Source organism: Geotrypetes seraphini, chromosome 4, assembly GCF_902459505.1.
Source record: "Geotrypetes seraphini chromosome 4, aGeoSer1.1, whole genome shotgun sequence".
In the NCBI taxonomy this organism is placed as follows: domain Eukaryota; kingdom Metazoa; phylum Chordata; class Amphibia; order Gymnophiona; family Dermophiidae; genus Geotrypetes; species Geotrypetes seraphini.
Genome location: NC_047087.1, coordinates 2072442 through 2085151, shown reverse-complemented (window position 1 = coordinate 2085151; position 12710 = coordinate 2072442). Strand labels below are relative to the sequence as shown.

General features: G+C 44.4%; 1 protein-coding gene across 1 annotated transcript in view; it reads left to right on the top strand.

Annotated features, from left to right (window-relative positions):
* The window catches only part of PKD1L3 (polycystin 1 like 3, transient receptor potential channel interacting), a 192975-nt gene that overhangs the window by 95672 nt on the left and 84593 nt on the right, over positions 1–12710 (top strand). The window contains exons 19-22 of the mRNA XM_033941262.1: positions 5570–5622; positions 7790–7902; positions 10317–10416; positions 11465–11617. Coding sequence (XP_033797153.1) covers positions 5570–5622; positions 7790–7902; positions 10317–10416; positions 11465–11617 — 419 coding nt within the window. The remainder of the gene's footprint in view (positions 1–5569; positions 5623–7789; positions 7903–10316; positions 10417–11464; positions 11618–12710) is intronic.

The following is a 12710-nucleotide window of genomic DNA, read 5'->3' as shown; positions in this document are numbered from 1 at the left end:
TTAGCTAGCTACACAACAGGGCACACTCCCTCACATACCACACACCTAGAGGGGAAACAGGAAGAACAGAGTACTCACTGACTCCATCACTGACTCCAATACCGTAACATAAATAGAATCAGAACCAACAATAAGCAAGCAGACTCATAAGAAGCAGGAAGGCAGCCACAAGACCCAATCTTTAGCTAGTCACACAGCAGGGCACACACTCCCTCACACTCCCTCCCAGAGGGGAAAAAAGCACTCACAGATACTAACACAGTAACACTGGTGGACTCAGATCAAACAGTAACACTAGCAGACTCACAAAAAGGAAGGTAGAAACCAGGAAGCCAGAAAACATCCAGACGACAGAGACAGAAGGTCCATAACCGATTTGCCCAAACAACTCAGAAGGGGGACAAGAGATTGATGCCCAGGGAAGCCAAAAGGTGAGCTTTCCAGTCTTTTGCACCAGCTGCAATATGTATGACTACATCCCTTCGGGGACTAGGGCATACATTTGCAGTCGCTGCATGGAGCTGGATAGCTTGAAACAGCAGATCTGGCTACTAGAGGAGACAGTGCTGAATCTAAAAGAACTCCTCACCTTTGAAGAGGAAATCTGCGAACAGGAGAAGCTTCTAGTCCAGTTCAGTCCAAACGAAGAGGTCAAGGAACTAGAAAGATACATCGAGGAAGCACACCAGTAGCATGTGGAGAACTGTACCCGAATAACTCAGGAAGAAGGCCGGGACTAGAGAAAAGAAGACACCCCTGAAAATTCTAGAGAAAAGGAAGCGGAGACAAGGGGCAATCACAAACCAGGAGTAAGAGGGAGACTGCATGAGGACCCCCCCCCCCCACCCGAAGAGCAGAAAACAACTTCAGGAGTATCGCAGGAAGGAGATCGGCCCTATACCATGGATGTAGACTTACGACCCCCAAGGAACCACCGAATAAAGAAGATGGGGATCATCGTGGGAGACTTCATCATACGGCATGTGGACAGCTACACCGCAGGAGGGAGAGAGGATAGAATCGTCACCTGCCTGCCGGGAGCAAGAGTGAAGGATGTGGCCAACAGGATCTCCAGGATCATAGACAGCGCAGGGGGAGAGGACACTGCTGTGCTTATCCACGTGGGAACCAACGATGTGAGCGGACAGAAGTATGACAGGGAAGAAATGAAGGGCCAGCTCCGCTCACTCGGAAGAATACTGAAGATCAGGGAGCTGAAGGTGGCCTTCTCCGAGATCCTCCCGGTACCAAGAGCGGATGGAAGGAGGCAAGGGGAACTGCAAGCAATTAACTCCTGGATGAGATGATGGTGCGAAGAGGAAGGCTTTGACTTTGTGCGCAACTGGACAAAGTTCTGGGGAAGAAGCAAGTACTACAGGAAGGATGGACTGCACCTCAACGAAGAAGGAGCAAGAGTATTGGCAGGCAACATCAAGAAGGCCATCGAGAAGGCTTTAAACTAAAGAACAGGGGAAAGCTGACAGTTGACCACCAGTCAATGGTCCGGGCGACAGTATGTCCCAAAGAAGGAACTACGGATAACTACTCAGACTCAGGAGGGGACGATCACAAAGCATATAAGAGAGACAATACAGGAGCAAGAAAGGATATCGTGAAGGAACCAGGGGAGACTGCTAAGCTTAAAGAGTTCAAGAAGGCAACACAAAGGGAACTCAAATGTATGTATACGAACTCTAGAAGTTTGAGAAACAAAATGGGAGAATTAGAAGCAATAGAAAAGAACGACGAACTGGAAATCATTGGCATAACAGAAACCTGGTGGAATGACAAAAACAAATGGGATACAGTACTTCAGGGATACAAATTGTACAGAAGAGATAGAGTGGGGCAGAAAGGTGGAGGTATTGGCCTATATGTTCGTGAAGAAATAGAATCTGTGAGAGAGATTATGATAGAAGAGAAAGAGAAGCTGGAATACCTCTGGATAAAGATTCCCAGACACAACGGTGCTGACACAAAGATTGATTGGCCTTTACTACCGACCGCCAGGACAAGTGGAAGAAACAGACTTGGAAATGATAGAGGAAATTAAACATGAATGTAAGATAGGTAATGTCATTATCTTGGGGGATTTCAATTTTCCAGGAATAGACTGGAACCTGGGAATTTCAAATTGTGGCAAGGAGGCAATGTTCCTGGAAGTGCTAGGGGACTGCTTCCTGGAACAATTGGTGGGAGAGCAGACAAGAGGAAATGTCACCTTGGACTTGGTCCTAAACGGCATTACGAGTCTGGCAAAGGAAGTAGAAGTCCCGGTCCCGGTGGGGACGAGCGATCACAACATGATCAACTTCAAACTCGATGTCGGGAATGGGAAAAGTACCAAAACCTCAACCACAACTTTAAACTTCAAAAGGGGAAGATATGATAGCATGAGAACCATGGTGAAACAACGGATCAAGAAAAGAATGGGCAAAGTCAAAATGGTAGAACAGGCTTGGTCCCTTCTGAAAAATACTATCACGGAAGCACAAAGCCTCTACATTCCATGGATGTCCAAAGCAAAGAAAACCAAAGCAAAAGAGAGCCGGCGTGGCTTACTAAAGAGGTGAAGGAAGCCATAAAAGAAAAGAAGGACACCTCCAAAGCATGGAAACGCACGGAAACAACCGAAACTTGGAACAAACACAAGGATGATCAGAAGAAGTGTCACAGGGCGGTGAGGGATGCCAAAAAGGACTATGAGGACTATGAGGAGAAAATAGTGTAGGAGGCCAAAAACTTCAAGCCCTTCTTGAGGTACATGAAAGGGAGAAAACCCGCAAAAGAGGCAGTGGGACTGCTGGACAACCAGGGAAGGAAAGGGTACATCAAGGAAGACAAACAAATTGCAAACAGACTAAATTCATTCTATGCATCTGTCTTTACAAAGGAAGACACTGCAACAATTCCAGAAGCAGTGAAAGTGTTCAAAGGAGTAACAGAGGACAGCCTTACCACAGTAAAAGTAAACTTGGACCAGATCTACCACCAGATTGACAAACTCAAAAGCGACAAATCTCCTGGACCGGACGGAATTCATCTGAGAGTCTTGAAAGAGTTAAAAGTGGAAATCGGAGAACTATTGCAAAAACTTTCCAACCTTTCAATCAAAACAGGGCAGATACCAGACAACTGGAAGATAGCGAATGTCACACTGATATTCAAAAAAGGATCAAGAGGAGTACCGGGCAACTATAGACCTGTGAGTCTCACGTCGATCCCTGGAAAGATGGTTGAGGCGCTGATCAAGGATAGCATAACCCGGCACCTAGACACACACGACCTGATGAAAGCCAGCCAACATGGATTCAGGAAAGGGAAGTCATGTTTGATGAACCTACTTCAATTTTTTGAGACAGTGAAGAGACAAATTGATAATGGAGAACCGGTGGATATTATATACTTGGATTTTCAGAAGGCGTTCGACAAAGTTCCACATGTAAGACTCCTCAGGAAACTGCAGAGCCATGGAATAGAAGGAGATATACTAAGATGGATAGGCAAATGGCTGGAGAACAGAAGGCAGAGAGTGGGCATAAATGGGAAGTTCTCAGACTGGGAAAATGTGACTAACGGTGTGCCCCAGGGCTCGGTACTTGGGCCCATCTTATTTAATATTTTCATCAATGACCTAGAGGATGGAACATCCAGTGAGATCATCAAGTTTGCAGATGACACAAAGCTATGCCGGGCCATTAAATCGCTGAAGGACAGTGAGGAACTCCAGAGTGACTTGAGCCGATTGGAGAATTGGGCAGATAAATGACAGATGAAGTTTAATGTGGAAAAATGCAAAGTGATACACTTAGGCAGAAAAAATAAGGAACACAAGTATAGTATGTCAGGTGCAACTCTGGGAAAAACTGAACAGGAAAAGGACCTGGGAGTATTAATCATAAGAACATAAGAACATAAGAACTGCCATCTCCGGATCAGACCCATGGTCCATCGAGTCCGGCGATCCGCACACGCGGAGGCCCAGTCAGGTATACACCTGATGTAGTTTTAGTCACCCATATCCCTCTATGCCTCTCGTAAGGAGATGTGCATCTAATTTGCCTTTGAATCCTAGCACAGTGGATTCCTTAATAACCTCCTTTGGGAGAGCATTCCAGGCGTCTACCACTCGCTGCGTGAAGCAGAACTTCCCGACATTTGTCCTGGACTTGTCCCCCCTTAGCTTCAAACCATGTCCTCTTGTCCGTGTCACGTTGGACAATGTAAATAATTTATTTTCATGCTCTATTTTATCGATGCCTTTCAGTATTTTGAACGTCTCGATCATGTCCCCTCGCAGCCTCCTCTTCTCAAGGGAGAACAGTCCCAGTTTCTTGAGTCGTTCCTCATATTCCAAGTTCTCCATACCTCTTATTAGCTTCGTTGCTCATCTCTGCACCCTCTCCAGCAGTTTTATATCCTTCTTTAGGTTGGCAGACCAATGTTGGACACAGTATTCCAAGTGTGGTCTGACCATTGCTCTATAAAGCGGCATTATGACTTTCTCCGATCTACTCGTGATTCCTTTCTTTATCATGCCTAACATTCTGTTTGCTTTCTTTGCCGCTGCCGCGCATTGTGCCGATGGCTTCAGGGTCCTATCTATCAGTACACCCAGGTCCTTTTCTTGTTCGCTCTTACCCAGAGTTGCGCCTGACATTCTATACTCGTGTTCCTTATTCTTACTACCTAAATGCATTACTTTGCATTTCTCCACGTTGAACTTCATCTGCCATTGCTCTGCCCATTTCTCTAACTGATACAAGTCGCTCTGGAGTTCCTTGCTATCCTCCTGTGATCAAGTTGCTCATAAACACCCTCCTCCGTGAACAGCGCAGAATCTACTCCATTTTCTCGTGTAACTTTGCTAGACAATCTCGGTCCTTCTCCAGGATTTTCTTCTGTGAACACAGAACAGAAGTATTTGTTTAGCACATTCGCTTTCTCCTCATCACTTTCCACATATTGGTTCCCAGAATCTTTTAGCCTAACAATTCTTCCTTCCAGACACTGAATTTGAGGGCAAAAAGATTTTCCCAAATTCGCCACTAAAATCCCATAACGAGTCTAGAGTTACTTCCAAGGTTTTAACCAAGGAAAATGTTTGTAAATGTACAGATAATGATTGCTCACCAATCTGCTTCTCCTCCTGAAGACCTCCATTGGAGTTCTGCTCCTGCTCAGAAGTTGGTAGAAGCGCTGAGTCCTTCACTAGATCTCCCCTATTAATGAGGAGAATGTAAGTCCGGTGTTGACACCAAGGCCTCCGAGAGAAGGGTCACTGCCATCGTCGGTGTGTCCAGCACCCGCTTTGGTGAGCTAAGGCTCAATGGATGAGGAGGAGGAGCTCTAAAGTTGGGGCTAAATATGATGTCTAGCCCATGGATATCTGTCGTGCTTCCGCTCCCTGTTGGCGTCTCCTGGGGGCGTCCCTCCGATGTTATTTCCTGCTGCAGCCTCCTCAGAATAATTGGATAATTATCCAATGAGCTGAATGGAGCAGGCTCAGGGCACCGCGAGGCTCCAGCGGCACTCCTGCATAAAGAAGATGAAATTTTTTCCCTACAAGCGGGAAGAATAAAGAAAAAAAGAAACGCTCTGAAGAGACCTTACTTGCATCAGGTGAGTGCAGCCATCTTGGATCTGGCGCTCTATACTTTTTGATAGAATAAACAATTGACTCCATTCAGGATTTTATAGTCTTCTATCATATCCCCTACAGCTGTCTCTTCAAGTTGAAGAGCCGTAACCTCTTTAGCCTTTCATCATATAGAAAGATAGAAACACGATGGCAGAGAAAGGCCAGATGACCCATCTGCAGCATCTACTATCTCCTCCTCTTCCTATAGGCTAAGGCTCTTTACACCTGCATTGTGATGTCATAGAGCTTTATTATTATACGTTAAGGCTCTTGTGAGGTCACAGAGCTTCATGATTATGGAAACATAGAGGCAGATAAAAGCTAAATGGCCCATCCACAGTATCCACTATATTCTCCTCTCCCACATGCCTGTCCCACACTTTCTTAAATTCAGACACAGTCTTTGTCTCCAGGAGACTATTCTATGCATCTACCACCCTTTCTGTTAAAATGTTTGTCCTTAGATTACTCCCGAGTCTATCACCTCTTAACTTCATCCTATGCCCTCTCATTCTGGAGATTCCTTTCCAAAGAAAGAGAATCACCTCATGCGCATTTATGCCACATAGGTATTTAAACATTTCTATTATAAATGAAGAACTGGCTAAGAGATAGAAAAACCAGAGAGTATTATTAAATGACCAGTATTCTCATTGTCGAAAGCTAAACAGTGGGGTTCCCCAGGGGTCTGTGCTGGGACTGTTGCTTGATAACATATTTATAAATGACCTGGAAACAGAAATGACAAAAAAAGTTGCTGACAACATAAAGTTATTCAAACTTAAATCACAAAAGGTTTGTGAAAAATTGCAAGAGGACCTTGTGAGTCTGGGCAACCAAGTGGCAGATGATATTTAATGTGAGCAAATGCAAGGTGATGCATGTGGGAAAGAGGAACCATAACTACAGTTATTAGGAGTCAGCACCCAGTAAAAAGAGCTAGGTGTTATCACTGACGATACATAACTTGAAACCATCTGCTCAATGTGCAGAAGCAGCTACGAAAGCAAATAGAATAGTAGGAATTGTTAGGGAAAGAATGCCTTTGTATCGTTCTTCAGCTTGGAGGAGAGATGGCTGAGGGGAGATATGATAAAGGTCTATAAAACAGTGAGTGAAATGGAAGGGGTAGATGTGAACCACTTGTTTACATTTTCCAAAAATACACAGACTAGATACACAATGAAGCTACTAAGTAGTAAATTTAAAACAAATCAGAGAAAATATTTCTTTACTCAACATATAATTAAACTCTGGAATTTCATCACTGATGATGTGATGAAAGCAGTTTAGCTTAGCAGGGTTTAAAAAGCGTCTGGATCATTTCCTAAACAGAAGTCCATAATCCCTCGTATTGAGATGGACTTGGGGAAATCCATTGCATATAAAGGGCGAATCTAAAGATCTTTGTATTTAAAGATGCCTTTACTCCCTAAGAAATCTCCTTCCTTAGGTAGTGCAGTACTTTACCCTCACCCCCTCCCAATGAGTAAGGCCTTCATATTCTTTTTTAAGTATTGTATTTTTTCCCTGCCACCCCTTTTGTGTCTCTAGCCAATATGTTCTCATGTTTATATGGCCTAGTCTGATGGTTTTCTTTTTAATCCCTCTATTTTTTACTTTGTTTTAACTGTTTTTAAACCGCCTAGACCAGGGGTAGGCAATTCCGGTCCGTGAGAGTTGGAGCCAGGTCAGGTTTTCAGGATATCCACAATAAATATGCATGAGATAGATTTGCATCTCAAGGAGGCAGTGCATGCAAATCTATCTCATACATATTCATTGTAGATATCCTGAAAACCTGACCTGGCTCCGGCTCTTGAGGACCTGAATTGCCTACCCCTGGCCTATTTGTAATGATAGGCGGGATATCAAATTCATAAACTTGAAATGTCTGTTTTCCTCTTTTGGGGGTCTGGCCAGGTACTTGTGACGTGGATTGGCCACTATTGCAAACAGGATCCTGGGCTTGATGAACCCTCGGTCTGACCCCGTATAGTAATGCTCATATTTGTACCTCTGGTTTCAGCATGGCCACTGGCTTTCCTGTTCCTAACCTGACACAGACAACATCCCTCTCCAATTATCTGCCTGCATGGTTCCCTCATGTCTGCTGGATTTTTTTGTTCTCCGTCTCTGCATTCTCAGCGTTCTACCTGGTACTTCTGAGTCTCAATTTGAGCAGAGAGAAAACCACCAGCTGGCTCCTTTCTATTCTGCTGTCCCTGCTAGAAGGTATCTTCTTACTTCCACCCATCAAGGTAAGACTTTTATCAAGAAAATCAGTCTTTTCCCCCACCCTGCAGAGACCAAGTTATTTCAATTTGGGAAGTGAAACACTGTCAGAAAAGAGAAAGTTAAAGAAGATTTCTAAGCCTCTAGGATGACCTTGCTTCCCTAGGGTCTCCTTTCTCAGGGCAGCCCAGTGAACAGCAGTGACATCTCCCGACACTTTCTTCTGCCCTTGGACATCCAGTTCAGCTGGAGGAGGGCTGGGATTTGGCTTCATGAGTCTAGATTCACTGTAGAGAATGACATGGGGACAAAATTTTCACCGTCCCTGTCCTCACAAGTTCTTTTCCTGCCTTGTTCCTGCAAGCTCCGTCCTCATCTGCACAAGCCTCAAACACTTTAAAATCATAAGTGTGCGATTAAGGCAGAGCTTACAGGAATGGGACAGAGACAGCAACAAAACTCACAGGGATAGGATGGAGAAACTAAATTCCTGTGGGGACGGGGGAAAATTTGTCCCCATGTCATTCTCTAATTCACTGCTCATCAACTTGATGGTCTGGAGAGGGCTTCAATGGCTGGGAGGGTTTAGATGGAGATTTCGGCAGTTGGAACCCAAGCACAGGACCGGGTAGAGCTTTGGATTCTTGCCCAGAAATAGCTAAGAAGAAAAAAAATTTAAAAATTTAAATCGAATCCGGTTGGGCAGACTGGATGGACCATTCGGGTCTTTATCTGCCGTCATCTACTATGTTACTATGGACCAGGGTCCATGAAGTCTTGAACCCAATGTATCATCAGTCCTGAACCCTGAATGCAGCCATTGAGGGTCACTATTAATGACCCTCCGCAGCTGGAATCCCAGCTCCAGCAGATCAGGAGAGCAGAAGAAACTAGAGACTGAGCCAGGAACCTCTCCCATGGCAGTTGTTACAACTACCCCTAACTTAAGCGAAGGTAAAGGTGGAATAGAAAACCTGATTAACATAATGTAGTGATACACAGATTCACTTGACTTAGATACAATCCAGCTGATATTCAGAGCTATTTAACCAGCCAGAAACAGCGCTGACTGCTTAAATAGATCTTAATCTGTTAAATGTGAATATTCAGTATGAGATAACCAGTTACCCCCCACTCAAAAAGAAATGGCGGGATTAGAAAAGGTACAGAGAAGTGTGACCTAAAAATGATAGAACAATTTCCCCATGAGGAAAGGAGACGGTCTCGTCAACCTGGAGAAGAGATGGCTCAGGGGAGTTACAATAGAGGTCTATAAAATAATGAGTGGACTGGAAAGAGTAGATGTGAATCGCTTGCTTACTCTTTCCAAAAATACTAGGCCTAGAAGGCATATGATGAAGCTACTAAGTAGTACATTTAAAACAGACCAGAGAAAATATTTCTTCATTGAACATGTAATTAAACTCTGGAATTCATTGCCAGAGAATGTGATGAAATCAGTTAGCTTAGCAGGGTTTAAAGAAGATTTGGATCATTTCCTAAAAGAAGAGTCCATAAGCTGTTATTAGGATGGATTTGGGAAAATTCACTTTTTATTCCTAGGATAAACAGCATACAATCTGTTTTACTCCTTGGGATCTTGCCAGGTACTTGTGACTTGGGCTTGATAAACCTTCGGTCTAACCCAGTATGGTAATTCTTATATTCTTATGTAAAAGATAACCAACCAGCAATTTTCAGCATTGACCGGCCAAGTTTAGCAGCCAAATCAGTCCATGTAAATAGCAGTCTTATCTTTGGCCACTGTGAACTTAACCAGCCAGTGCTGAATATTGACTTAACTCGTAACTGCCCAGCATTGAATATGCCCAGACAGCACCGACTGCAGGAGTTAACCAGCCTGCCTGCTGTGGTCTGACCAACCAAATGCACTTTCCGAAAATGTGTTAATGATATTGGATAAGAAGAGGCAGCTTTGTGTAATCCATAACTGAAAAGAAACTCTGCAACGAGAGGGCATAGTTGAAATTGCCTGATGTTAGGATCCAAGTGTCTGGTGTGTGGCTGCAGGTCAAAAAGGGCAACGGGATGCTAGGAATTCTTAGGAAAAGAATGGTCAAGAAGACCAAGGATAGATTGCTCATTTGTCACAGGATTTTGAGTGAAGTGAACCCAAATTGAAGCACATTATAAGCTATAAAAGCAGAAAAAATAACTGCGTGAAGAAGAGGGAATTAATTCCCTTGGAAAAATAAAGGGTTCTGTACACGCACTAAGGCCATTACAAAGAGTTACCGTGTTAACCCTGACATCTATTACGTAGGTGGTAAGGAATCACCTGCTATTCTTGGGTTAACTGATTACCCCAAGAATTACCCTGACCCCACCCCCAGGCCTCCAACAATTTTTACGCACACACCAACATTTAGCCCTCAAAGTTTGGAGGATGGGTCTAATCAGGCTACGTTTCATCCCACAGGTCTTCTTCCAAACTCTCTTCTTCTCACGTGTGCTGAAAAGTGAAGAGATGATGGATGCTTGTGAGGAGAGGCAGCTACAAGGAGTCGTCACTCAATTAGGTATTTCAGATTCTATTTCTAAATCCTCTCATCATGCTGGAAGTGAAGCAGGCAGATTTTCCTGGTAAAGTCCCATTAACGTGAAGCAAGTTGTGGAAAATATCCAAGGCAACTGTTTTCATTTGTATTCCAGTAGCCAACCGTAACTTCTTTGGGCCAGCCTTTACTGGGCTATGGCACTGTGAGCTGTGATTCACCTTCTGATCACCCACCTCCTACCCTCACCCCATGGCCTTACATTAGAGAATGACACCAGGAAAACATTGTCACCATCCCCACGGGAACTCATTTTCCCGTCCCATCTCGGAGAGTTCTTTTCCTGTCCCTGCCTCATTCCAGCAAACTCTGTCCTCATTTGCACAAGCCTCAAACATTTTAAAATTATAAGTGTTCGAGGTTTGTGCGGTTAATGCTGAGCTTACGAGAAGGGGGCAGGGACAGTGACAAAACTCATGGGGACGTGACTGGGAAATTGAGAATGGCCTTTGCCCCACGTCTAGACTGACCCAGCGCTATCCAAATACCCCAAGAATTGCCCTCCCCTCACCTGACCAAACGCTATCCAAATACCCCAAGAATTACCCTGACCCCACCCCTAGACCGATCCAGCACTATCCAAATACCCCGGGAATTACCCTGGCCCCACCCCTAGACCGATCCAGCACTATCCAAATACCCCGGGAATTACCCTGGCCCCACCCCTAGACCGATCCAGCACTATCCAAATAACCCGGGAATTACCCTGGCCCCACCCCTAGACTGATCCAGCACTATCCAAATACCCCGGGAATTACCCTGGCCCCACCCCTAGACCAATCCAGCGCTATCGTTTGTTTAGATGGCTTAAGATGATCGGAAGTTTGCTTCCATATTCCTGATACTAAAGAATGCTAAGACTATATTAAAAGTCATATTTAAGGCTTCTTGGAAAAGGTTGTAAACTTCTACTCAGCAGCAGAAACATCTTTTCAAAGTTCCCCTGAAGCTCGCTCGCTCTGTCTGTCTGTCTGTGCTCTTTCACAGGGTTGTATATTTTTGCATTTCATAGGGACATGCCCTGACTGGGAATTGTCTGGCTGGAGAGACCAGAAGAATCCCATTTATAAATCCCCAGACCTGGACAACATTGGCAGATGTACAGTTCTGAAGAAAAAGACAGTGAAGGAAAAGGAGCTTTACCAGTTAATCAGAGATATTATTGGTATGTGGATGGAATGGAAGCTAATGCATGCCAGTGCTGAATTAACAGCCATCTCTCCATGAAAAGCTCCCACAAATGCCCTGCAGCACTGCTCCAGACCTTGGGAAGCAATTCCTGATGCCCCATGGAAATATGACTCCATCCATAAGAATGTACTGGTCAGCCTCGAACTCCATCTTGCCCAGTATCCTTTCTGCCTGATATTTAAAGCAATTTAACTAGACTGGAGAGGTCCTGCTGGATAAATTGCCTGTGGCCTCCTAAACCTCTGGCTTCTACTGGAGAAGTCTGTGACCAGGTGATGAACTTGCAGTGGGCAAGAGCAAATGGGCATCACTCCTGTATGCGTTACTCCCCTAGATGACCAGAATCTTCCAGGTATGCCCTGACGCCTCATCTTCAGGCAGGAGAAGGAGGGGAGACTGGGACCAGGGGTTCCAGCTAAATATCAGCCAGGATCTACATAAAACCTATCAGCCAGTGCAGTTGAAATTAGCTCTGGATGTCCCCGCACTGATCAGCTTTATAAAATCGCTGAATATCGACCGGTTTGGGCTTCCCACTGTGTTCATGCATTTGCTGCTTGTTGAATCTTATTTGCTGATCTAATTCTTTAAAAGAGGATTTTCTCTTCTTTTGCAAAATCATTATAGGAATGGGGAAAACACAGAATATCTGAATAGCTTTGTACACCAATCCCCATAGCATAGGAAACAAGATTCTAGATTTAGAGGCTCTAATGGTCAGTGGCGTACCTAGGGTATGTGGCACCCGGGCCCATCATTTTTTGACACCCCCCCATCTATACGAAAAATATGATTTTTAGTAACAATCCACATATCGCACAACAAGAGTGTACCTAGGAAAAGGCAGCATCTTAAACACTGCAGTGAGCACTAGAACACCAACACATACATTGTAAAACTAAATAAGCCAGATCCCGCACAGTCAATTGATCCTGTAGTCAATGCCAACTGAAAACTATGTCCATTTTATACACACAGAACAAAGATACACCCTCGCCCAATATGGAATAATCACAAACTAAAAATAAAAATATATAGACAAAACTGAACCGCCAAGAAACCAGACC